Below are 26105 nucleotides of genomic sequence, written 5' to 3'. Positions count from 1 at the left end.
CTTGATCCCCCCCACCCCTTCCCATTCGAAAATGTGTTAATGTTACAGCTACATGTAGTAAAAATTGCAACGTTTATAACCATGTCTCAGCTCATGGACTCCAACAGAATTTTACCTGATGCAGGCTGACATCTCTACTCCAGATCTTCTAAGTTTAATTACATTTATAGAAAAACTATAGTGCAGAGTAATAATAATAAAAAAACATGGAGCGGCATTGGTGTTTCTTACACTAGATTAGCAGACTAAGCAGTTGGGTAATGTGTTGTGGAGCATGGGCCAGAATCTCTGGGGGGCGGATAGGGGCTGAAGTGCTACAGGTGTTCCGGTTCTAGCTAGGAAGAGTGCTTGGCGGAGGAACCCAGCTAGGGTACCAGGCAGTCCGTCACAGAGGGATAGAGGAGTTTTGTGTTCATGAATAACACGTGTTTCTACACATTGAATTGGACTTAAAGGAGACAGAAAAAAACACATCAGTTGGCAGTGAACTCATGTGACGCTCCTTGTTATAACTACTGTAAAGGCATGCAAGTTTAACAAAACCATTTCAACAAATTTGTTTATAGCATGAATGTTTTTGAATGAAAATAATACAAATTGCAAGAAAAACTCAAAGATACAGGACAGTTGCTCCAATGCCTTCCTCTATTGGGAACTGTAAAGAGTCATTACTGATATAAAGCAAATAATTACAAACACTGGCAATCTAAGTTCTAAATGTCAGGACTTGCTGTTGAAGAGGATGCATACTGAGAACACACCTTGAACACTAAGCTCTGGCAAGTGTAACCTTAAAGGGCATCTGTCATTATTATTACATCTTATGCTCTTTTTAAGCAAATTAATAGACTGGGAGAAAAACCTGCTGAAAAATAAGTCTTTCTCCCACCTGCCAATCACATCTTTGACATATAACTTGTGCTGAAAGATTGACTGACAAAGGAGAACAGAAAATAAATCCTACTAGTGTTCCTTCTCCTATCCAGACATAGCAACCACATCGCATGATGTCACTCCGTTCCAAAGCCAACTGAGGACAGACATTGCATACTTCATACATCTCTTTGATGCATTCAATGTATTTGGGGCAGATTAACTTGAAAAATGGATGCCAGGTTCACTTTAAGATGTATTAGGGAGGAGTTATTAGTGGAATATGCTTGCTGGTTCCATTTATTTTTTTCCTGGTTTCACATTTTAGCACTTTGCACCATTTTTCAGATCAGGACACTTTGATAAATATTTCCAATGTCTTGCAAATGTTGTAGTTGCCTAGCAACCCTAATTTTCACATCAGGTGTGCTGCTCTAAGTACCTCTACTGGCCAGCCATCACTGGTCTATACCTGAAGCGAAACCCTGTTCATAAATCTTAATTAAAAACCCAAACCATATTAAAATCCTTATTCTAAAATATAATAGATATAATAGATATAATAGAATGTGACGGCAGATAAGAACCATTCGGCCCATCTAGTCTGCCCAGTTTTCTAAATACTTTCATTAGTCCCTGGCCTTATCTTATAGTTAGGATAGCCTTATGCCTATCCCAATAACTCTAATTCCAAACTCTAATTACCGGGTACAATTCCTAAACGTATGGTCAAATCCAAATAACACTAACATTAATCCCTAATCATCGGCCAAACCCTAAAACTAAATTTAATGCTCTTGCTATCGAAAACCATACTGAAGTTTTTTAATATATTATATATATATTTCATATTTATATATATTTCGGACTGTTAACAAATTGAAAATAGTTATAGTTGTAATTACCTGATTGATTCATTCATACTATCTCGCTGATTATTCTAGCCACATAACTCTCGTATAAAGCTCATAAATACAAAGAAAAGTCATCTAAAGTAGCACACAAAGCCTTCTGGGAATTAGAAGGATGTAGCATGTTATATTTGTGCAAAATTCCCATAGAACAAATAGTTTTGACAAGTCTCGGGATTTGACATTAATAACAGCTATATGAACATATTGGGAAATCAAAGCTTTGCCTTGCTGTTAGAATACACCAGAGACTTATTGTAAAGTAAATTTATAAAAAAAAAAAATAGTAAACAAGCTCTGTCATTTTTTTGATTGATTTCATATTTCCACTCGCTTTCTAATTCTGTGTATCAAAAAATATATTCTAGAGACAGAATCAATACTTTGACCCCAGTGGAAACTGAATATATTGCCTTGCAGCAAGTCTCAAGATCCATTTTATAATACAGTTCATTATGTAGGCTTATTTAATTTCCTCTTGGTTACACAAACCACAAAGATCAGTGCAATGGAAAACCAAAACCACTATCTGGTATTAGTGCTCTATATTGTATTGTATCTGAAGTTACTATCTGCCAAGTAGACCATTATTTATGTCAAGTTAAATGTCAATGGGTAAGAAGCACTATATATAAAACTGTGACACGCCGTCATGTTTTTAAATACATTTAAATCACTGTTTAATATAACTCTGAAACGAGATTTTGTGGCTTGTTTCATATGCATGTCTTTCATTGCAAATGCATGTAGATTAAAGTTTGCAGTAAACAGATGATTTGCACAACAAACGGCACACAGTAACTGTGCAGTCCCCTCTTTTATAAAAGAGTTTGTTACAATAAAGATAAGGCATGCAAATCTTAGACACTATGTGATATATGTCACTTGTTTCCCTGCATCTTCATACAACATTCAGGGAAAGCTGTTTAAAGTCCTTGGAAATAGTGATGTCCCGAACTGTTCGCTGGCGAATAGTTTGTGGCGAACATCGCGTGTTCGCCACGGACGGCGAACACATGCGCTGTTTGGTCCGCCCCCTATTCGTCATCATTGAGTAAACTTTGACCCTGCCTGTACCTCACAGTCAGCAGGCACATTCCAGCCAATCAGCAGCAGACCCTCCCTCTCAGACCCTCCCACCTCCTGGACAGCATCCATTTTACATTCATTGGGAAGCTGCATTCTTAGTGAGAGTAGGGACAGTGTAGCTGCTGCTGATTTGATAGGGAAATTGACAGCTAGGCTATTGTATTCAGTGTCCACTAAAGTCCTGAAGGACTCATCTGATCTCTGCTGTAAGGACAGCACCCCAAAAAGGCCTTTTTAGGGCTAGAACATCAGGCTGCTTTTTTTTTCTGTGTAATGTAATTGCTGTTGCCTGCCTGCCAGCCTGTGTGTCAGGCTCACAGCATATACTGTGCCCACTTGCCCAGTGCCACCACTCACTCACTGGTGTCACAATAGCTTGCATTTAAAAAAAAAAAAACGTTTTTGACTGTAATATAATAACAGTCTGTTTCCTTCACGAGTGTGCGTTTCAGGACCTGCCCAGTGCCACCACTCACTCACTGGTGTCACAATAGCTTGCATTTAACAAAAAAAAACCTTTTTGGACTGTAATATAATAGCAGTCAGTTTCCTTCATGAGTGTGCGTTTCAGGGCCTGCCAGGACACAGTGTCACACCAGTGCAACTCATATGTGGTGTAACAGTAGTGTACATTTTTAAAAATAAAAATACAATTTTGACTGTAATAGATTGAATAGCAGTTAGTTGTCTGCCAGTGTGTGTGTCAGGCTCACAGTGTATACTGTGCCCACTTGCCCAGTGCCACCACTCATAACAGGTGTCACAATAGCTTGCATTTAACAAAAAAAACTTTTACGACTGTAATATAATAGCAGTCAGTTTCCTTCACGAGTGTGCGTTTCAGGGCCTGACAGGGCACAGTGTCACACTAGTGCAACTCATTTCTGGTGTAACAGTAGTGTACATTTTTTTTAAAACAAAATACAATTTTGACTGTAATAGATTGAATAGCAGTTAGTTGTCTGCCAGCGTGTGTCAGGCTCACAGCGTATACTGTGCCCACTTGCCCAGTGCCATCACTCACTGGTGTCACAATAGCTTGCATTTAACAAAAAAAAACTTTTTGGACTGTAATATAATAGCAGTCAGTTTCCTTCACGAGTGTGCATTTCAGGGCCTGCCAGGGCACAGTGTCACACCAGTGCAACTCATATCTGGTGTAACAGTAGTGTACATTTAAAAAAACAAAACAACTTTTGACTGTAATAGATTGAATAGCAGTTAGTTGTCTGCCAGAGTGTGTGTCAGGCTCACAGCATATACTGTGCCCAATTGCCCAGTGCCACCACTCATATCTGGTGTCACAATAGCTTGCATTTAACAAAAAAAAAACTTTTTTGACTGTAATATAATAGCAGTCAGTTTCCTTCACTAGTGTGCGTTTCAGGGCCTACCCAGTGCCACCACTCACTCATATCTGGTGTCACAATAGCTTGCATTTAAAAACAACAAAACTTTTTGGACTGTAATATAATAGCAGTCAGTTTCCTTCACGAGTGTGCGTTTCAGGGCCTCCCAGGGCACAGTGTCACACCAGTGCAACTCATATCTGGTGTAACAGTAGTGTACATTTAAAAAAAAAAAGACAATTTTGACTGTAATAGATTGAATAGCAGTTAGTTGTCTGCCAGCGTGTGTGTCAGGCTCACAGCGTATACTGTGCCCACTTGCCCAGTGCCACCAATCATATCTGGTGTCCCAATAACTTGCATTTAAAAAAAACTAAACTTTTTTGACTGTAATATAATAGCAGTCAGTTTCCTTCACTAGTGTGCATTTCAGGGCCTGCCCAGTGCCACCACTCACTCATATCTGGTGTCAAAATAGCTTGCATTTAAAAACAACAAAACTTATTGGACTGTAATATAATAGCAGTCAGTTTCCTTCACGAGTGTGCATTTCAGGGCCTGCCAGGGCACATTGTCACACCAGTGCCACTCATATCTGTTGTCACAGTAGCTTGCACGCATAGTACCACTAATCGAAAAAAAAATAACAGGCAGAGGCAGGCCACCCCGAAGGGGCCGTCGTGGTAGTGGTGCTGTGATTCCCTTTGGCCCTAGAATAATGCCCAGGACATAGTTGACTGGCTAACACAGGACACCCAATCTTCTACAGCTTCCGCTCGGAACCTCGACGCACCATCCTCCTCCAGCTTAGCTTCGGGCACCTCTGAAGTTACCACTCGTCGGGCCTGCCGCCACCACCAACACTAGCATGACAGCTGCTTCACTTGATATGTCAGAGGAGTTATTTACACATCAGTTGGAAGAAATGAGTGATGCGCAACCATTATTGCCAGAGGATGTAGATAACAGGGATATGTCTCAGTCAGGCAGCATTACACACGTACGATGTGATGATGATGATGTTGTACCCACTGCTGCTTCCTTTGCTGAGTTGTCAGATACAAGTGAAGCGGTTGATGATGACAATGCATCCGTGGATGTCACGTGGGTGCACGCTAGAAGAGAAGAAGAACAGGGGGAAAGTTCAGATGGGGAGACAGAGAGGAGGAGGAGGAGACGAGTTGGAAGCAGGGGGAGGTCATTGCAAGGAGCTAGTGGCACAGTCAGACAGCATGCATCGGCACCCGGGGTCAGCCAGACAGCACGCCAATCAACGCATGCTGTTGCCACCACCTTTGCCAAAAGAACCTGTGCCAAAAGAAACTGATTTGTGGGAAGTCCAACACAAACCTAGGTACAACTGCTTTGCGAAGGCACATGATCGCACATCACAAACGCCTATGAGATCAACACATGAGTACAAGCAGCACACAAACTCAAAGCCGCCATCCTCCTCCTGGTCCAGCATCTTCAGCCACGTTAACCACTGCTGTCCTCCTTGTCCCCTCTCAACCATCCGCCCCTCCGTCTCTCGCCTTGAGCAGTTCCTGCTCATCTGCCCACAGTCAGGTGTCTGTCAAGGACATGTTTGAGTGTAAGAAGCCAATGTCACAAAGTCACCCCCTTGCACGGAGTCTGACAGCTGGCTTGACTGAACTCTTAGCCCGCCAGCTTTTACCATACAAGCTGGTGGAGTCTGAGGCGTTCAAAAAATTTGTAGCTATTGGGACACCGCAGTGGCAGGTACACGGACGAAATATCTTTGCACAAAAGGCAATCCCCAACCTGTACTCGATTGTGCAAAAGGAAGTAATGACATGTCTGGCACACAGTGTTGGGGAAAGGGTCCATCTGACCACTCATACCTGGTCTGCAAAGCATGGTCAGGGCAGGTATATCACCTACACTGCGCATTGGGTAAACCTGCAGAAGAGTTGGTGACACCGCCACGACTTGCAGGCAGGCCTGCTGCCACCTCCTCTACTCCTCCTACTCCATCATCTTCCATAACCTCCTTGACTGAGTCCTCTTCTGCTGCTGCGTCTTGCTCCACATCAACGGCACCCCCCCAGCACCCCAGGTACTGTTCCACATCCCGGATACGGCAGTGTCACGCCGTCTTGGGGTTGACTTGTCTGAAAGCAGAGAGTCACACCGGACCAGCACTCCTGTCCGCCCTGAACGCACAGGTGGATCAGTGGCTGACTCCGCACCAACTGGAGATCGGCAAAGTGGTTTGTGACAACAGAAGAAATTTGTTGGCGGCATTGCATTTGGGCAAGTTGACACATGTGCCGTGCATGGCACATGTGTGTAATCTGATCGTACAACGCTTTGTGCATAAGCACACAGGCTTACAGGACTTCCTGAAGCAGGCCAGGAAGGTGTGTGGCCATTTCAGCGCCCCACGACCACGCCGGCAAGGACAGGATGCTTTACAGACGTGTTGTTGATGGAGGACATGCGGAGCTTTTTAAGTCCTACGTATCGCCACAGCCCTTTGGGGTCCACCCTCAGAGAACGACTCGACCGACAGGTAGCAGACTACCTCGCCTTAACTGCAGATATTGACACTCTGAGGAGCGATGAACCCCTTGACTACTGGGTGTGCAGGCTTGACCTGTGGCCTGAGCTATCCCAATTTGCGATAGAACTTCTGGCCTGCCCCGCTTCAAGTGTCCTGTCAGAAAGGACCTTCAGTGCAGCAGGAGGTATTGTCACTGAGAAGAGAAGTCGCCTAGGTCAAAAAAGTCTAGATTACCTCACCTTTATTAAGATGAATGAGGGATGGATCCCGAAGGGACTGACAGTGGGCGATACATTCGACTAAAAAAGGCCTGATGAGGGGGACTACTTAACACACTACTCCTATCTGGTGGCACATTAGATTGCACGCGCAGTGCCCCAAATTTGAAGTAGGAGGACAGACCAAGCATCTTTTTCCATCTCCCACTTCCTAAAATCGATGCCTTATATACACGTCCCCTGATAGGGGACGTAACAGGGATTAAACTGATAGGAATAGTACTACTTAACACACTACTCCTATCTGGTGGCACATTAGATTGCACGCGCAGTGCCCCAAATTTGAAGTAGGAGGACCAACCAAGCATCTTTTTCCATCTCCCGCTTCCTGGGTGGAGGAAGAGAGACCTTCAATGACATCAGTGAGGACAAGGAACCTTGCGCAAATGGGGAATTTGCGGTTGTGCAAATGGACTGTTTGCGGTTGTTTGCGGTGCGTTAAACGGGGAGTTTGGTCTGTCACTGTGAAGCGGGCGTAACCCTTACACTACCTGATCGATACAACATCATACCTGATTCCAAACAATTTAGGAATGTTAGGTGATTTATGCCCTTTACGGATTAAAACCAGACTCTGCATCAACTGTGTAATTTTTTATGGGAGTTTTGCCATGGATCCCCCTCCGGCATGCCACAGTCAAGGTGTTAGTCCCCTTGAAACAACTTTTCCATCACTATTGTAGCCAGAAAGAGCCTGCCCATTGAAGTTTATGGCGGTTCGCCCGGTTCGCCCGTTCGCGAACATTTGCGGAAGTTCGCGTTCGCCATTCGCGAACCGAAAATTTTATGTTCGCGACATCACTACTTGGAAATGATTCTTTGAATTATCAAAGCTTCCCAGGGCCACGAAAAGCAATATTCTGCAGAGACAGGAGTTATATTTCATGATTCTTTATGATTACAGATCTAAACTGAATTAGATAGAGATTTCCTATTTTGTTTATGAACTCAAAATGTAATCTTAAATCAATTTGCATATACATCTGGCACATATAACTCTCTATGACTAATGTTTATTAATTCACAAGACAATATGCACAGTATCATGTAACAGATATTTGAAAGAAGGGTTCTCTTGTAAATGGACATGCATGCTGTTATATTTTGTAGCTGCCACTTTAAATCTGGGACTGGGAAATGTAATTAATTTGTTTTAAGACTTTACAATAAAAAGACGTTTTACAACAGGCTTTATGGGTTTACACTAGTAATGGAGAATTCAAATTAAACAAATATTCATTCATTCACGTTGTTTAAACTCTCAATGTTTTATGAATTATTAAACATTATTAATATATGATATACTATAGAGAAGTGAATGGGAAAAAGTTACTTATTAATAATTGTGTACAGACATTCAGATTTCATATTTCAATTTGACTTTGATCATCTGAAACTAATAATTGTTACAATACCATAAGCAGAAAAAAGCACATACATTAATACTGGGTCATAAGACTTAATATGCAGGTTTTCTGAATATATAATTTAATCTACAAAACTGTAATATTATTTTGCAATATTAGCTTGTTTACTGATATGAAATTAGAAGTTTCTGATCTGCCCAATATGTTAAGATCATTCTACATACTTTATCTGAGAAGGATGTAGAGTTTATATTTTTTTTTATTCAAATGTGCATGTTTATAATAGTGTGCATTCTTTTGTATTCAGTTAGGAAGACAAAACACCACCAACAAAAAACATCCAAGACAAAAATAACTCTTATGTCTTTCAAAGTGCTTTTCAGGCATAACACGTGCAAATTGTGTTTAATTTTGCGGTTTTCAGCTCTTGATATTCCTCAGCAATATTGGAATATGTATGAAAGCCACTTACCATAACCTCTACTGTATGTACTGAGATATTGCCTCTTTTCCCCCGGAATAATCGAAACTCATCTATAATTTTATTTCATCATGACAGATCAGAACATTGAAATTACGGTATAGGAAAAGAGAACTGTTGGGCTAGTATGGTTAAACAAAAAAAAACCTAATATAGGACTGTGAACTGAAGGGTAACCAACATGTGCTATATGTATCATAGTTGTACCTGTGTGTAAAAAATTTGGCTAATAGAAAAAGTAAAGGAAAACCCAGACAGCAAAATGTTGTTTACACATTTTTATAGCTGTTGGCCTAAATAGTTTACTCCATTGGGTTTTACTCCATTCTTGAATAGGTAAGATAAAACCAATAGGAAAGTCCAAATTATCTCCAAATATAAAGTTTCTGTGTTCTCCAAGCATTTCACACGCACTCGGGCAGGTAAGTGACAATATGGTTTAATCCACATCAGCAAGTGAGAAAGTCAGAGGAAAATGGAGGGTCCTAAAGAACGAGTTCAGGGAACTAGGGATTAGTAAACTAGAGAATTGGACCCCCAAGACAGAATTTTCTGAGATATTACATGTGCCACATGCTACAGTAGAAAGGGAGGTTAATAATTGGCTAAAGTCATGGTATAGCACAGAGGGTTTTTAGATTTTTAGAGCACTAGGCTAAGTTTGCACCTCGGTCCAATCTTTGTAGCTGTGATGGATTGAACCTAAACGGAAAAGCATCTGCTGTGCTAGAGGACAGGATGGCTAGAAAGTTGGAGGAGATTTTAAACTAGTGGTAGAGGTGGAGGTGCACAAATGGAGATAGGGCAGAAAGGAGATGGGCTTTAGTTCAGCACGAAGGGGGTGGAGATTGGGTGGAGGGGCAAGATGAGTTATGAGTTATTTAATAGTAATAAAAATTCACGTAGAGTACAAGTAACTCCTGATAATATTAAATGTATGCTTACTAATGTAGTGAGCCTAACTTACAAAATGGGGGAACGAGAGGTGAACCACATACTACACTATATGACATAATAGGCATAACAGAAACATGGTGGGATGAGACACAGAACTGGGCAGTTAACTTAAATGGTTTAAAAACATTTATACAGGGAAAAAAAAGCCAAGTATCTCAAAGAAAATAATGTATGCAAGTAGGAAAATGGCAGATTGGGAATGCACAATATGGAGAGATATGCATTTGCCTCTGTGTTAATGTAGGCACATAAACTATTAATTGCGCAATGCAAGCAGGAAGATTGGTTCTTCATTGAACAAAGAACTTCTGGGTTATCTGACTTAGAAAATCTCTTATGGATTCACCTTCAAAGCTAAGGAATCCGATGAATGGTATTAAATCTGATGCGTTAAGGAGTATAATGTGTGTCTGCACTTCATTTAAAAAGAAGACAAGACTGAAGGATAAGGTAATTAAAAATACGTTAAAGTTATGGAACATAATATTCCAAATTTAGACTTGAGCAGATGGGTCGAATTCAATGGTTTCAAAATGTAATCTAATGGAAGGAAGATATCTAAAATCTATTAAGCAATTGATGGAAGATCTGAATCTCCTAGATTTTGATTATTTCTTGATTTTAAGACACTGTATCGGATCCCATCTATTTAAGTCTAAAATGTCAAACTTGAATGTTTCTTAGGAAAGTGATTTAAAGGAACACTATAGAGTCAAGAACACAAACATGTATTCCTGACCCTATAGTGTTAAAACCACCATCTAGCCCTCCTGAGCCCTATTGCCCACCTAAATATGGTAAAATCGTACTTGTGTTCAAGTCTGTAGCTGCTGCCTCTGCCCCTGATCTGCCTGCTTGGCTGACACTATTCTCTGAGCCAATAACAATGCTTTCGCAGAGGATTGGTTGAGACTTAAGAAGGCAGATCAAGGGAAGAGCCAGCACAAGCCAGACACAGCCCTGTCCAATCAGCATCTCCTCATAGAGATGCGTTGATGTAATGCATCTCTATGAGGCAAGTTCAGTGTCTCCATGCAGAGGGTGAAGATACTGAATGGCAGTACTGCACACTGTGCAGCACTGCCCCAGGAAGCACCTATAGTAGCCATCTGAAGAGTGGCAAGTGGAGGTATCACCAGGCTGTAATGTAAACACTGCATTTTCTCTGAAAAGATAGTGTTTACTGCAAAATGCCTGAAGGAAATTATTCTACTCACCAGAACAAATACAATAAGCTGTAGTTGTTTTGGTGACTATAGTGTCTCTTTAATAATAGTAATTAATAAGATCCTTCATCTACAGTGTTTATGTTGAATTCACCGCCTCAGGAGGTAATAATTTTCAATATGTGGGGTAACAGCTTCTTCCTATAATTATTATTATTTATACAGCACCAACAAATTTCGCAGCCTTGTACAATGGGTGGACTAACAGACACGCATTTGTAACCAGACAAGTTGGACACACAGGAACACAGGGATTGAGGGCCCTGCTTAATGATCTTACATGCTAGAGGGAGTGGGGTAATGTGACACAAGAGGTAAAAGTAGGGTAGAAATGTAAGTTGCTGGGATAGTGTTCATTGAGGGCGTAGTGTTTTGTTTCATGACATTTCATGACACTCTATGGCTGCATTCCATAGGAACGGTGCAGCCATAGAGAAGTCTTTAAGGTGAGCATCAGAGGTGGCAGTACGAACAAAGGTTAGACATAAGACTCCGGCAGAGCGTAGGGGACTAGATGGGACACATTTGTGTATTAGTGAGGATAAGTAGGTGGGAGCAGCATTGTGTAGAGATTTGTAAGTATCAGAATCTTGAATTGAGTCCTATATCTTATGGGATGACAATAAAGGGACTGAAAAAGGGGGAGGCATGGGAGGTGCGGGTGGACAGGAAGATGAGCCTCGCCGCCACATTCATTATAGACTGTAACGGGGCAAGTTGGAGAGATCTGACTGCCATTCTGGTTCAAGAAGGACTTTTCCCCTAGTTTATTGCAAATTGGAAAGTGCTTCAAACTGGGCAAACAACTTTTCTTGCCTTCTTTTGGAGCAAAAAAAGAGCAAAAAAGAGATGTGAGTGAGACTAAACTTGATGGACCCATGTCTCTTTTCACCAATGTAACTATATAAGTGGAATGTTTCAGCTCCACTGAGCCATCATCAAGTTTGACAAATGTTTAGTGAAGAAGAAACACTGCCAATTGTTGGTGTAGATTAGACACTCCTTTAACTTATCTGTTTGAGTGCCCTTTCCTTTCTGTGAAAAACTGTGAAAAGCAGTTGCTCTGGACCATATGGAACCAGGCGAGGATTCTGAAATTATGTGTTGTTTGTTCATCGCCTGCTAGATGTGAGATGTTCACTACCATATCTTCTGTAACTGGGGTCTTAAGGCCTGATTGAGATAGTATTTCTTTGAAAACCCAGTGACACACATAAATGTTTGCAATACTACAGACATAAAAAGAAAGCACTTTGTTGAGAAATGGGAGTACAAAGGTAAACAGCAAAAATTATAATCATCGTACATAATTTTAAAGGCAGAGAACATACTTATTTTTACTAGAGACGATCCAAATAATTGGCTTAGTGGCAGTGATAAGAGCAGGTTACAGAGTTGCTTTATTTACGGCATGTTTAGCTCCATGTCTCAACTTCATGTAACACTTTGAGATTATTGCAAGGAATATAAATGAATCCTGCTTACCTTGAGATGACTGTGTGTCTATAAATTTCTTTATCAAAGCATCGGTTGTTTGTGTATAGAGGTTGAGAGCATATTTCAGAGACTGTAGCTCTTGGCTTTTCTCCAAGAAATTCTTTTTCAGCCCACTTCCTCCGGCATGAAAGTATTGCTATAGCAAAAAAAAAAAAAAAAGAAAAGAAAAGAGATTAGGGAGGATAGGATCATTAGGGCGTAAATAAATAAAAACAGGAATAACTGACCAAATACTTAGGAAAGAAGAACAAGTTAAGAGAAAGCAATCAATCCTTAAATACCGAATTCATATTTAAAGCATAATGGAGTCAATGTATAAATAAACAAACGGGGGCAATGTTTGGGGGAAATTTTCTGTAAATGCCGAATGGGAGACCACACAAGAAAGTCGTGTGTCTCCAATTAACAATTGGCAACATTGGGAAAACCGCAGAACTCTAATGATTTAATGGGTGGCTGCCGTTCGTATAACAGTGGTGTTTGGTCGTCGAGTGCATGGAACTATAATTGGCTACTCGACCTCACGAACACCGCTGGACTTCCATGCCATTCGTTTAGAGATATCTATTCGTTAAAATAGAGCAGCATTGGGTGAAGTAAACCCCACGATCCCTATACCCAATTAGCCAGTACATTCATGTATCTGTTCGACGGTTAATTCACAGGAACTCACGAAAGAAGACCGGTAAAAGCATACAACTGCCTGGAACTATTTTGGGGCTCGCGCCTCATGGCTGACCGGTCCATAACTTCATTCGAATGGCTTTTCTATTCTAACGACCGGGATCTGAGCGGTATATCGCCAGATTGTGTGCTCAGAACCCAGCCATTCAATGAAGGGAAGTTCAGATGCATATTTCTTAAGTTATGTATTTTTGTGTTATATTGTATGTTTTTCTGTACAGAGATATAATGTAATTAAAGGTGTAATGTTACGCAATTATCTCTCCAGTACAGAAAAGCATGATGGGAGATATTATTGTCTACTAAGTTGTCCACAGAGTCCACCAGGGGAAAACCCCTGGAATATCAGTAAGGAAACCCCTTGCATGAGGATTTGTATAAAACCGGCTATGGTGCAATAAATGTTGAGTTGACTCCCAGACTGTCTGTCGTCCAGTTCTTGGGAAAAAGGGATTGTACTTATCACGCTACTTGTATTTTTACATGCTGACTACATCTACCAGCGGAGTTATCGTGGATTATACCTCTACTCTGCTACAGTCACCCCAATATCTGCCTAAAATTGGGGTAATGACATGATATAAAGATAAATAATTGCTAACTAATGACATAGGTGTGCTAAAAGTTGTATGAGACCTGAGGAGAGATTAATTGAAGGGCAGGCTAGTTATACTGAATTTTTGGCCATTCTCAATGTTCACATTTTATATATATATATATATTTAAATCCCTAATTAACCTTGAAGGACATTAAAAGAAGTGCATTTTTTTCTAAAATGACATGTATACATTCTCATAAACCTTGCGTAAGATACTTATATGATGTGTACATAATACTAGCACTATATATTGCACTGAATGTTCAGGGGGGGAAACAGAGATAGGAAATATCATGTTTTTAACTTTTTAGGAAGTGAGTTAATTATTGTACTTTGTGCTCCTAGTGTAAAAAATAAGACACAAATGCCATCATTTATTTGTAGCAAAGGTACAAGTGAAATATTGCCTACTTAATCTAGTTCTGTGATTTTGTTAATTAGCATTGTTACACATTGTTGGTGTAATTGTTTCAGTTTGAGCTTAAGTTGAGGTTAGAATTTAGTCAAGAAAGGGTGTCACTAATTACGTAAGGTACGGCTCAACATTTCAAGTCCTACGCTAGTAGAAAGGCCTAAAAGTTCTACACCACTGCAAGCCTTGAGGGTCCACAATCACAGCAGTGAATTTCTACTCAGGCGATTGAAATGTTTGAGCCATCAGGAGACACTCAATGCACCATAACCACTACATGGCCTAAAATTTCCAATCATTGCTAGCCATTGTCAAGTAGAAATTTGGTCTTTGCAAGTAGAAGTTACCAGTGGTGACCAGGTCCGAACTGGCCATCGGGCACCCCGGTCAAATGGCCATGGGTCGAGGCAGACAGGGGAGATCAAGAGATCTCCACTGCTAGCCCATGCAGAGCCGGCGCTATCCTTGTCATTGGTGATGACAAAACACACCCCCTATGGCCACGCCTTCTTCTCAATGGCCCGCTGTGATTAAAAAATGCCTGGCAAAAAAAATGTCCCAGTCCGGCCCTGGTGGTGAACGTACCCTTCAGGCTTGCAGCTGTGAATACTTTTTAAGGGCTGGAGAGTATATGGCATACTTGAGAAGATTTGAAACTTAGAGTCCCTTAAAATGTATTGTAAAAATTTGTTTAGTGCTGATGATGCAATACATCATTAGGAGTCATGAACTTTGTTTTTAGTCAAACTGTTTTCAAGCAGGGAAAAAAAAATGGTCATCCAATCCTGGTCCCTTTGAGTTACATTTCCACATTTTCCGACCAAAGTCATCCAACCATGGAAGGCAATGACAGGCTACGAGCACTGCGGACTGGGTTAGCCCAGCACTCACAGCCTAGAATTGCTGTTCAAGGTTGGCTGATTTGGATGGATTATCAAAAGGGCTGCTGATGGGCTGGGCTTTGAGTGCTGAAAATCACTCCAATCCGAGCTATAGTGCTAGTGCAAAGAGCTTTCTTTAAATCCATGCAATGAAAAGTAATATCTGGCACTCAATTCATTCGTTCAGAAGACATATTAGACAATGAGACTTGATGCAATGAGAATCCTTAGACCCACAGCCCTGAAAAACACAGCATTACATTAAAGTTATAAAGTATTAGTGTCACTTTGCCTTTCAGTGTTCCTTACACTAATGTGCTCATATGCATTCAGATAGCATATATCTTTACAGGAGCATATTAATTAAAATATGATTCCTTGTCCAAGTTTAATTTCTCACTTGATTTGCTTTTCTTATAACAGAAAGGTTATTATTCTTTATGCGACCTGCACACTTGTATCTTAAAAGGGAAACGACAATAACAGTTTACAAATTATAGAATTAGTGATTCAGATCATTTGTTGTTGTCGAGTCTGGTTCTTTATTTTTATTTAAGGTGTACCTATTGTGGGATTTCAATAATAATAATAATAATAATAATAATAATAATAATGTTTGCACTTAAATACAGCCTTAAGTATTGTTATGTAATTTTGTGTTTAGTGTAAGAACTAATACAATTTTACAACAACAGTTCTGCAACCACTGGAACTAAAATGTTTATTTTCTTTAAAAAATGGTTCTGTATTTGTGGATCAAGGTCTGGTGATCACACTGGTGTGCAGAAAAGTGGTAGGGGCATAGGGCGTGCAAAGGGTGTACCATTTGTGTCTAGGTACCCCTAATCCATATCCAAAGTACTATCCCCAGGGCCGGATTAACATAGGGGCTGATGGAGCTGCAGCTCCAGGCCCAGGCCCAGGACCAGGCTCAGGCCCATGGAATAGACCCATTGATTTAAAAAAAAAATAATAAGAATGTTTTTTTGTTTTTTTTTACACACTACTCTTAGAGTTGCCAGGTATTTCTCATGTATTTCTTATGGCTGCCAGGTATTTTTCAGAAGTATTTCTCAGGTGTTGGAGGGTCCTTGCTGTGATAAATTTAAGCAGGTTTATTGGACACCGCAATGTTTTGACCTGTACCCAGGTCTTTATCAAGTCTCCAGTGTCCTCTATATATCACAGTGTCCCCTATGTATCACAGTGTCTCAGTGCCCCATGTCTCCCAGTGTCCCTTTTATGTATCAAAGTCACCCAGTGTCCCCATGACTCCCAGGGTCCCCAAGAGTCTCAGTGTCCCAAGGTCTCCCAGTGTTCCCTAGTATCTCAGTGTCCCCATGTCTCCCAGTGTCCCAATGTCTCTCAATGTCCCCTAGTGTCCTAATGACATGGGGACACTGGGAGACATGGGGTCACAGACACTAAGGGACTGGGAGACATGGGGACACAGACATGCCCTCTTTTTGTGTATGTTCGCCCCTTTTGGCAGTTCTGGTTATGTTTGTGTCAGTGGCCCACCCTTTTACCCCATCCATAGACTTCCTGCTTTACTAGACACTGCTGTTAGGGGGTATGGTATGGGTTTACTTGAAAGATGAAATTGTGAGATTAGCATAGGGTATGTGTTTTCTCAAAGCTGTGAGTTGCCTTTTCTGAAAAAAATAAAAATTAAATAATAATAATAATCTGTATGACTGTGTGCTGAAATACAGGTCTTCCACTTAGAAGTTTGCAAAGGTATAAGGATAGCATGCTGGATCTAACAACCTATCTGGCTTGTGCAAGCAATGAGAAGGCTAGAGCACAGTGGTGTACGCTCTAGTTTGACAGACTCTGTCAATACTCAGTACTACTGTATGGTGCGATATGTGAAATTTATTTTGTAAGAGTAACAGTGCCCAACTAAATCATCAGATACACCCCAGGCATGTGGAATATTTCTGTATTTGTGAGACAAAGCAGAGCTGTATGGGTGTGTGCAAGTACAAATGGGGGAATATGGATATGAAGATGACTTAGTATGGGATTATGGGTGCAGGGATGAATGGTGTCTTTGTAGACAGGAATATGAGGGCTATAACAACACCACAGGGTTTTAATGGAGAATTAAGAGACACTTTAATACTTGCTTGTTGGAGGGTTCTTCAAATCTATTATTCCTTAGGCAGAAGGAATATAGGACAGAAATGGTCCTGCAATGAAGCCAGCATGTTGGTCTTATTCAGAGCAAGGTAATACGGTTACTTTTGGCAGTTGTGCTTAGCCCACAAGTTAGAAAATCATTTAAGATGAAGGCAGGTGATAGGAGGAACTGGTGAGCGAGAACATTAGTGTAACACTCACAAACTTATCCTGATTCGGCAGTGACAGCTCCATAGAAGAGGAAAATAGTAAAGTAACAATCCATAAAACAATAAAATATATAATTTATCTTCACAATAAACTATGTATTCCTCATTTCAGGAGGTGTTAATAGTTAAAGTGATAGGACCATCTGATGATTTAATGAGATGTAATTAGGGACAAAATCATAAATATGGGTAGAAGGAGAAAGGAGTTTTTGGGTAATTTTTCTTTTTCTTCAAAAAACACTTTATTGAAGAATAAAAGATAAATACAAAAGGTATACATTTGAAGCATTAAGGTAAAGAATGTGTGGATGTTTCAGTAAGTGGATAAAAAAGATATTACTATGGGCTACTGCGAAAATATTGTGTACCCCAGTTATTGAAATTCACTAGCTGCACCATGGTAATTCATGAATCAGAACAAGTGCATGTCTAATCCATTAGTAGCTAGATTGGTCTTAAGCAAGACTGACTTTTGAAACAAAACGCATACAGGAAAAATAAATCTAATTTTAATGGTGTACAAAACAATTACGTGAACAGTTCATTAGAAAGATCTACAGATGATGAGTTTCAGAGTCAGCATATGAGTAGTCATAACAACTATCCACTCCCATAGCATTGCCTTCCCTGAGCTTTGCCTTTTAAGTGATCCTTGGTCAAGAGCAGAGCTGATCACTCTGCTTCACCCAAGGGAACATTCACATTAGGGTGACAGCAGCTGTCACTGCTGGGCGTGCATGCACTATTAGCACAAACTGCCTTAGAACCAGCTGGCGGGTAAAGAAGACTGATGTCCGGTCAGGTAAGCACTGATCCCAACCTAGTATCACTCAAATGGCAGTGCCCACAGATCTAATGTCACAGGAGTTGGCAGTTTGCCTTAGAGCACACATTATAAGCGTATTGAGAGTGAAGACATCATATCACGGTCGTAAGACATTTGAGGACAACAGAAAAGCGGCAACTTCTTTTACTTGTTGACCAAGAAAACTGTAGAACTTTCCTAAAACGCAAAATGGTATGTATAGAGCAATCATAATTTTGCACTTGGCCCCAAATTCTCTCAAGTTTCTAGTTGAAAAATATGGAAGCTAATGTTATAAACACTATGAATGAAATGTTCTGAAGTGGCACAGTTGCTTTTTAACAAAAGTAGAATATTCTACATTCCTGGTCAACAAGGTATAATTTGAGCATAGCATGAACAGCATGATTTTTTTAGAATTATTTTACTTTTGCTCTACTTATTTTCAAAATATCAGTAGGGTTTTGATATAATAAAATGTTATATCATGGTCAGAAGAAGCACAAACATTGCATTTGTCAGCTTCAAACAGATCCCATGGACGGCATGTCTTATGTATGCTATGCACTGAGCTCTGGCACAGAACACGTAAATGTCAGATGCAGCCGAGTTATCACATCAATGATTTGAGAGAAATAGAAGAAACAGATTGATTTGTCATTTCTTCGGCACGAGTAGAATGACACTGCTGAATATGGATGTGTTTTTATTATTTATGGGAAACAAAGCACCTTTTTGTAAGATTGAGATTGCAGGAGATTACACATTATATTACTATTGCCATTACCAAATTCAGCATACAGCTCCACGAACATCTCCTAATGGCAAACAGTTTGGCAAATGCTTCGAATTGACAGAGAACCATAACTGCTACACAATTCGCCTCTGAATCGGCCGAAGAAGAACACAAATTGTATAGCTGGCCTGGTTCTCTGTAAATTCAGAAGTGTTTGATGAGTTGCAGTGGCGTACATGGGTCTGCAGTGTCGCACATGGGTCCATGGGTCTGCAGGTGCTGGCCCTGCCCCCGATTCACCTCTGACTGACAAGATCCGAATTGAAGCTCTCAGCCAATCCACTGCTTTTCCACAGGGTTAATCCCACAGGAAAAGCAGTGGACTGGCTGAGATTGTCAAGGAGACAGGGCGGGGCCAAACGCCACCCTGGCCAATCAGCATCTTTATGAGGAAAGTTCAGCGTCTCCATGCAGTGTCTTCACATTGTGCAGCATCGCCCTAGGAAGCACCTCTAGTGGCCATCTGAGGAGTGTGTCCCTAAGCTTTAATATACGAAAAGACAGTATTTACTGCAGAAATATACTATACATTTGCATTTAGAGGATTTGAGGAGATCTTCTGGGTAGATGCATCTACTTAAGGGAAGTTTTGTTTGAATTACTAAGGGGCTTGTGTTCAACTGCATTTCTCTGTTTACTGCAAAAAGCCTGCAGGGACTGACTGTAGTCACCATCACAACTACATTAAGCTGCAGTTGTTCTGGTGACTATAGCGATCCCTTTAAATTGTCCTATTTTCACATGTTTCACACAAATAAGCACCATATATTCACTTTTGTATTCCAAATAAAATGATACATATATTTTTGTTTGTATTTGCTGGAGGGTTGGTTCTTCTGTATTAGTTTATTTTCTATAAGTCTAGAAGTTATTTTATAGAGTGCAGACCTGCTGTAACAGATATTGGGTTGCCTTGTGATAATTCCGTATGCTGTGGGATTAAAGAGCAGATGGCAATTATATTGGTAGAACCTAGATGAACTATGTTTTTTTTTTTTTAGAAGTGACAATAGCTTGATTTAAGGAAAAGAAGCATGAAAAGGTTGTTTGGGTTGAAATTATAACATTGATCTTTCTTTCTTGATCACATTAGTTTACAGAAAACATTGACATATTTTATTTTACTGAAACATTTGCTTGTGTTTTTTAGACTCATTGCAAGCATACAAAATAAAACTAAAAGATATTAAAATAATAACCATTTTGAGTGGGTAAAAATCTGTAAAAAAAAAAACGAGTACTGCAACAAAACTGTAAAAATCAGAATTTTATAACCAACGATATGTTGATCCTACACATAAAACAAATAGATCACGCTTTATCACGCATTCACCAGTGTAAAATTAGATTTGTGGCAACCATTAATGGCATTTTGTAAAGTAAATGTTATTACAAAGTAAATTGGCCAGATCATTTTATGCTAATATGGAAGCCATGGTGCTCTGTTGGGTTTATGCTGACCAATGGTCGGGTTAGATAAATTAGATAGTTTCTTCAGCCAATGAACAACTATGGATTTCAACTTTATTTCCTCGATTAGTAGTTTTTGAAGGATTCAACAATTACAGCTGAAGGTTGGCTCCCCTTATAGAGAGATAAAGAGATTACTTGAGTTCCAAAGGTTGTTGCTTTTTTCCATAGTTCTTAGCTATATGATAACATAACCCAAGTTGCACTCTTCATTGTTCTGTTTGATTTGTTCCCCACGAGATGTAACTTAACTATTGTTCTGTATTTAAAGTGTGATCCCCAGAATTATACATTTTGTATATTTTTTCTAATGTATTATTCATGTTGCATACTTACAGAGCTTGCAGCTGTATACACATTTTTAAACCATTAGGGTTACATAACAGAACAAAAAGTAGGTTTGGTACATCACTAAATTCAAGATATTGTTGATTCAAATTTCATGGTGTGTTTTCATTGTATCCATGGCAATATTGAGTCTTTGGCTTGCAATCATTGTTTTACAGGACCACAGAAGGTCTATATATTCCATTATTTTCATAAATCCTAAATATTTCTTCAATGCTAAGGAATTGAAAAGTATATTAAATATAGCTCTTCCTCCCCAAGGCAATTTCTAGGAATGTAATGAAAAGAATCTGATAAGCCGTAGCATTTTCATCAAGTAGCATAAAAGTGTTTAAGAAGCAGTGGCTATATATTCACAGTAATACCCGGCTGCCGAAATGCCAATTTTAATGTGTAAAATGTTCTCAATAATGAATGGAATGTCCACGATACCTTAATTGTGGCAAGTACAACTTCCATGATGGAACACTGCCGCGGCGTAAGGCTTCGGGCTTCCTCTCTGATCACATGATCCTGGAAAATAAAATAAAATAAAATAAAAAAAGGCTATTTAAAAAACATTCCAAAATATGTGTTTATCCAATATCGAAGTTACCAGTAAACTTTTTAAATAACATTTACTTATTTTTACATTTTTAATTTGTGGGGTTTTTTTTTCTAACAAGATAAATAACCAGAAAGGTAACAAAGGTGACAACAATCCAAGTAAATAAATGCAACATTTTCCAAATATCCCATCTTATTACGATTAAACTCTTTGGGTTCAGAGAGACTGGCATTCTCTGCACTACAACATATAATGAATACAACAAAGCATGCAAAATATTTGTGTTAATTGAAAAAAAGTGAAACACAAAAATGTCACAGCAAACAAGGAGACCTACAACAACACTAAAACAAGAAACATTTTGAATACATAAGGTTCAGATACATTCTTCTTTTTTTTGGGGGGGGAGGGGGAGGAGGAGGGGTTCCTTCAATCTCCATATAGACAAGAGTGTCTTTCCTATTAGATTTCCTCTTTACTTTAACCACTTCACAGGGGATTCTTAATGGCCCTAGTCATAAAGGGTTATACCTGTTCTGTTTAGCAGAAGCAATTCTAAATATATTGTAAAGATATATTTTGTCTCCGTATACAATGCAACATTTATTTCCAAAGTTTAGTGGAACATAAAAAAATACAATTATCGCATTAAGAACGTAGGATACTTTGTGATTCAGATTTATGGGCTTTGTGGTTTAAAGAGCAACTGTTTAGTCCTCAATTTTAACTCAATCTAATAACTATTATTAACTAAGGGTTAGCTCTAGCTTGTGCTAACACATTTGGGGAATATTTTATAGGTTATTTTAATGTATTTTTTTTTACATGCTTTAAATTAGTTTACTCAGGCAGTGCCATACACAAGTACACCCTTGATCAGTTAGATGCCCTAGTCTAGTGTGTAGGCATATTCGAGAGGCATCACTGGTGAATCAATACAACACAGAAGTGCAAAGAAGGAGGTATGCCAGTTTGTTTTTTTCATGTACTTCTGTTGCGTTATTGATTCCAGTAAATGATTCTATGTAAGTGACAGTGCTTTAATATTCAAATTTAATTAGAAAATGTGTGAATTGACAGTTTGTTTCGATTACTAATCAGATTAACTCTTTATTGAAAACAGAACCAAAAGACTCAATGCTTACATTAGGCAGGCAGAACTTCGCAATATTGTTTACACAGATATTATGATAAACAGCACCATGTTAAATTACAGTTGCCAATAGCCAAATGTGGATATTTAATTTTAAATGGATTTAAATAATGTCAATAAATGTTATTGTGCCTCTTCTAGCACTGGAGTTTAATAAGGATAATTTTGTTATATGTACACATTCTGCTCATACTTCCAAATGACCTCAACAGGCGTTCTGCCAATAACAAGGTGGAATATAGCACCAAGTTGGTAGCCAAATGCTATTTTAGTGGGTCCCCATTGGTTGTAACAGTCATATCATACTTATCAAGCTCACTGCAACTGCAATAAATTAAAAGGATTATTGTAGCCTCATTGTCTCCTGTATACTATGGGGACATGGAGGGAAATATTGATACCGGTACAGTCAAATGAAAGTGTTTTCTAATATCTTTTTTGTCTCTGAGGAAGTAATTGCAATATTGGATAATATTAATTGTGATATCTGTAATTTGGATGAATTTTTTACCTGTTCTTTTTATCCTTTTAGTATACTTTGGATGAATTAACACATTTTTATATTTTTTTTTTCATTGATAATTGAAGATTTTCACTAATCTCTCATTTGGTCCCTGTTAGAAAAGGGTTAAGAATCACTGGACTGAGGTTTGCTTGGAATCCCTAAGTTTTCCAAGTATCATATTTCACATTGATGGTTTGTGTTTAATCATGTCACAGTCACATTATTTGCATACAAATATTTACTAGAATTCATGTATTTTCTGTTCTAGTGATGTAATGTGTAAATGTGCAATGTGTACATAATTCTGTTTATTGCATTATGCTTATCCTTATTTAACGTGAAATTAATGTTAAAAATTACATGAGTTCCAGAATAAATCATTGCTGGTACAATGGGATAGAGTATGGATGGATAACTTTGCCACCTGTAAAAACATTTTACTGGGAATAAAGGGGTTAAATATGTTGTTCAATTGTGCACACAACATCAAGCAATAACAGAACAATAAAGAGTTGAAACCAGAACATTAGCAAGGGAACTGGATCCATATGAAGAAGCTGACTTCTGGTGAAATGCTTTGTGAAGAAAGTCTGTGATCACGCCATGCAGTACGGAATCTACCGGCGTCAACACTCAAGAGTGGAAAACCCCCATTTGCCTTATTATATTAGGGACAGGAAACTGCGCCGATATGCAATATTGGGATTCTTATTTTACCTTGTAAACGTGGATTAATTAGGAAGAAATAAAATAGGGTTTAAAGCTAAGCCACAGAGCGTAGTTGTTTCTGTTCAGACATGCTCATAGTGTAGCTTATGTTAATTTGCTACAGAACATATATTGCAGCAAATATTTTCAATAAATGTAATATTTTTTAAATCTAATTTTCACTTAAATTTTGTTAAAAGTATTGAAATAATAATATTCTCACAGACTCTTGTGGATAAATTCTCTCCATTACTCTATGTAATGTACTTTCTTTCTTTTTTATGTATTAGCAGATATAGTCAAATGCTGGAAATATAGATGATGAGCTTAGAGGATCCTCAGCCAGCCTAGAGATATTAAAGAGTCATGATTAACTGTTTATACACCAAATGAATCTTCCATGAGCTAGCCTTTTGGTAAAGAATAAAAAAGGTGCCAAGTTGCACAAGGCATGGTTTAAGATGTGGCCTTCCAGGGCAAATAGAAAGAATGTCAATGCATACACAGTTAAAGAAGTTCACCAAGTACCTGCAGGTCAAATTGATAAGTTACAGAGCACTTTTCATCCACTTTTGCCATTTTGTATGAGTTATTTGAAAGTCAAGATCCTTTCTGAATATCATTTTTTTTTTTTTACCAGAGCTCACACCTCTTACATAACACACTGTATTGCCCTTTTTTTCTCTATTTAAAATGGATCAATCACTTTCCTAACAGTTCCCCCTTACTCCCACACGGGGAAAATAGAATTTGAGGCATTTACTGGGACGAGGAAAAGAAATCTAAAATAAATTGCACCAAGTGCTGGTGCTTACACCTTCCCCATTGAATATCTGCTACCAAAGTCCTGCACTAAGTGTATTATCTCAATAGCACCATAGCACTCCTGGTTCAAAAAATAGGAAATATATTAGAACCACAGCAACATTTCGACCTTATTGGTCTTTTTCAAGCACCCTGGCTCAGATTGATGGGAGTGAGTGCAGCTCCCTACTCACTCTAGAAGTGCCTACATGTATGGCATAAAGAGGATCAAGGCAAGTTGCATCATATTCCAGGCTCTGACATATAATGTAAATTGTAATATAAAAAATATATATATATATATTTTTTTTTAAATTGCACAATACATAGCTAACTCTCGGACATTAAAGTACATTTTCCTTTGCTTTGCACTTAGTAATACAACAAAATAGGGCTGGGTAGAGTTTCATTCAGATTTTAAGAAAGCATCAGCTACCTTATCACAACCCTTCACCCCCCCCCCCCCCCCCCACATGAATAGATCCAAATGTACTTTGTCATCTAAAGTATTTTTTGCTGAAAAAAAGACAATAAAATAATAATATACACAAGTCATGCAGACACGTTGGCAGTTAGCTTGGGATCTCTTTAACAATTTGCCTGTTAGTAGAACATCTGAAATGGATAGTAGACCACAAATACCCTGTGATCACAAAGGACTGCATAGTTTGTATTAACGTTCTAGATATTGAAAGGATATTAATCATATGAAAAGCTTTAGACAGCCTCTGGATGTTCAGTGAAGATTTAAACTGTCATGAAATTGCCAGGAAAAGCAAACTACAACATCTATAACCTTGAGAACTCCAATGTTCTTTTTCCAAATTTGAAAACTTCTTAGTTTTAGATGGAGAGGTTTCTCTATAATTACAGACAGCAGGGATACGGGAGCCTGGGCCTATGGACATCTTTTTGTAACATTCTGGAAACAATTTGCTGAATGCTCGCGCAGTCATTTAAAGAAAAAAAAAAAATATGAAACCTTTCATTTTTCCAAAAAAATATAGATTTGCCTTCCTTCACATTGATAGAAGACTGTTTCATTTTTATTTAATATTCACCGCTGAAAGTGTTGCCTGTTATAAAAAGGATACTGCAAGGCACACTTACCATATATGAAGCAATGATCGATTTAATATACACAACATGAGTGGACATCGAGAATCGAGAGAATTTTAATCACACTGGCAGTTGCTACTTAGCATTATTGAAAGGCAAAGCCTAGCAGCCCGGGAATGACACAAAGGGATATGTAAATGTATACACTATGTTTCCATATATATAAAATAGACCTTTGTCCCAGATACTTCCCAGTGCTTTTTGAGTATTTCTAGGTAAAATAAGAAGTCCTTAGTCTATTGTAATTACACTCTATCTCTCTGTACACACGGTAGGTGAAAGATAGTAAAATCCTTCACTTAGAAATGCCCTTCCTTTAGGAGGTTACTCATCAAGCCCACCTTAGTTAATTGGAGTCTTGTCCA

The 26105-nt window shown here is 38.9% G+C and overlaps 1 protein-coding gene across 1 annotated transcript in view; it reads right to left on the bottom strand.

Annotated features, from left to right (window-relative positions):
- Nucleotides 1-26105, bottom strand: part of UNC13C (unc-13 homolog C) — a 507695-nt gene that overhangs the window by 37079 nt on the left and 444511 nt on the right. The window contains exons 30-31 of the mRNA XM_063449078.1: nucleotides 21337-21417; nucleotides 12544-12691 (exon numbers count right to left, since the gene is read on the bottom strand). Coding sequence (XP_063305148.1) covers nucleotides 12544-12691; nucleotides 21337-21417 — 229 coding nt within the window. The remainder of the gene's footprint in view (nucleotides 1-12543; nucleotides 12692-21336; nucleotides 21418-26105) is intronic.

The sequence above is a fragment of the Pelobates fuscus genome, chromosome 3 (genome assembly GCF_036172605.1).
Source record: "Pelobates fuscus isolate aPelFus1 chromosome 3, aPelFus1.pri, whole genome shotgun sequence".
Classification (NCBI taxonomy): Eukaryota; Metazoa; Chordata; class Amphibia; order Anura; family Pelobatidae; genus Pelobates; species Pelobates fuscus.
Note: the sequence above shows the minus strand (reverse complement) of the source record. Positions and strands in the feature narration are given on the sequence as shown.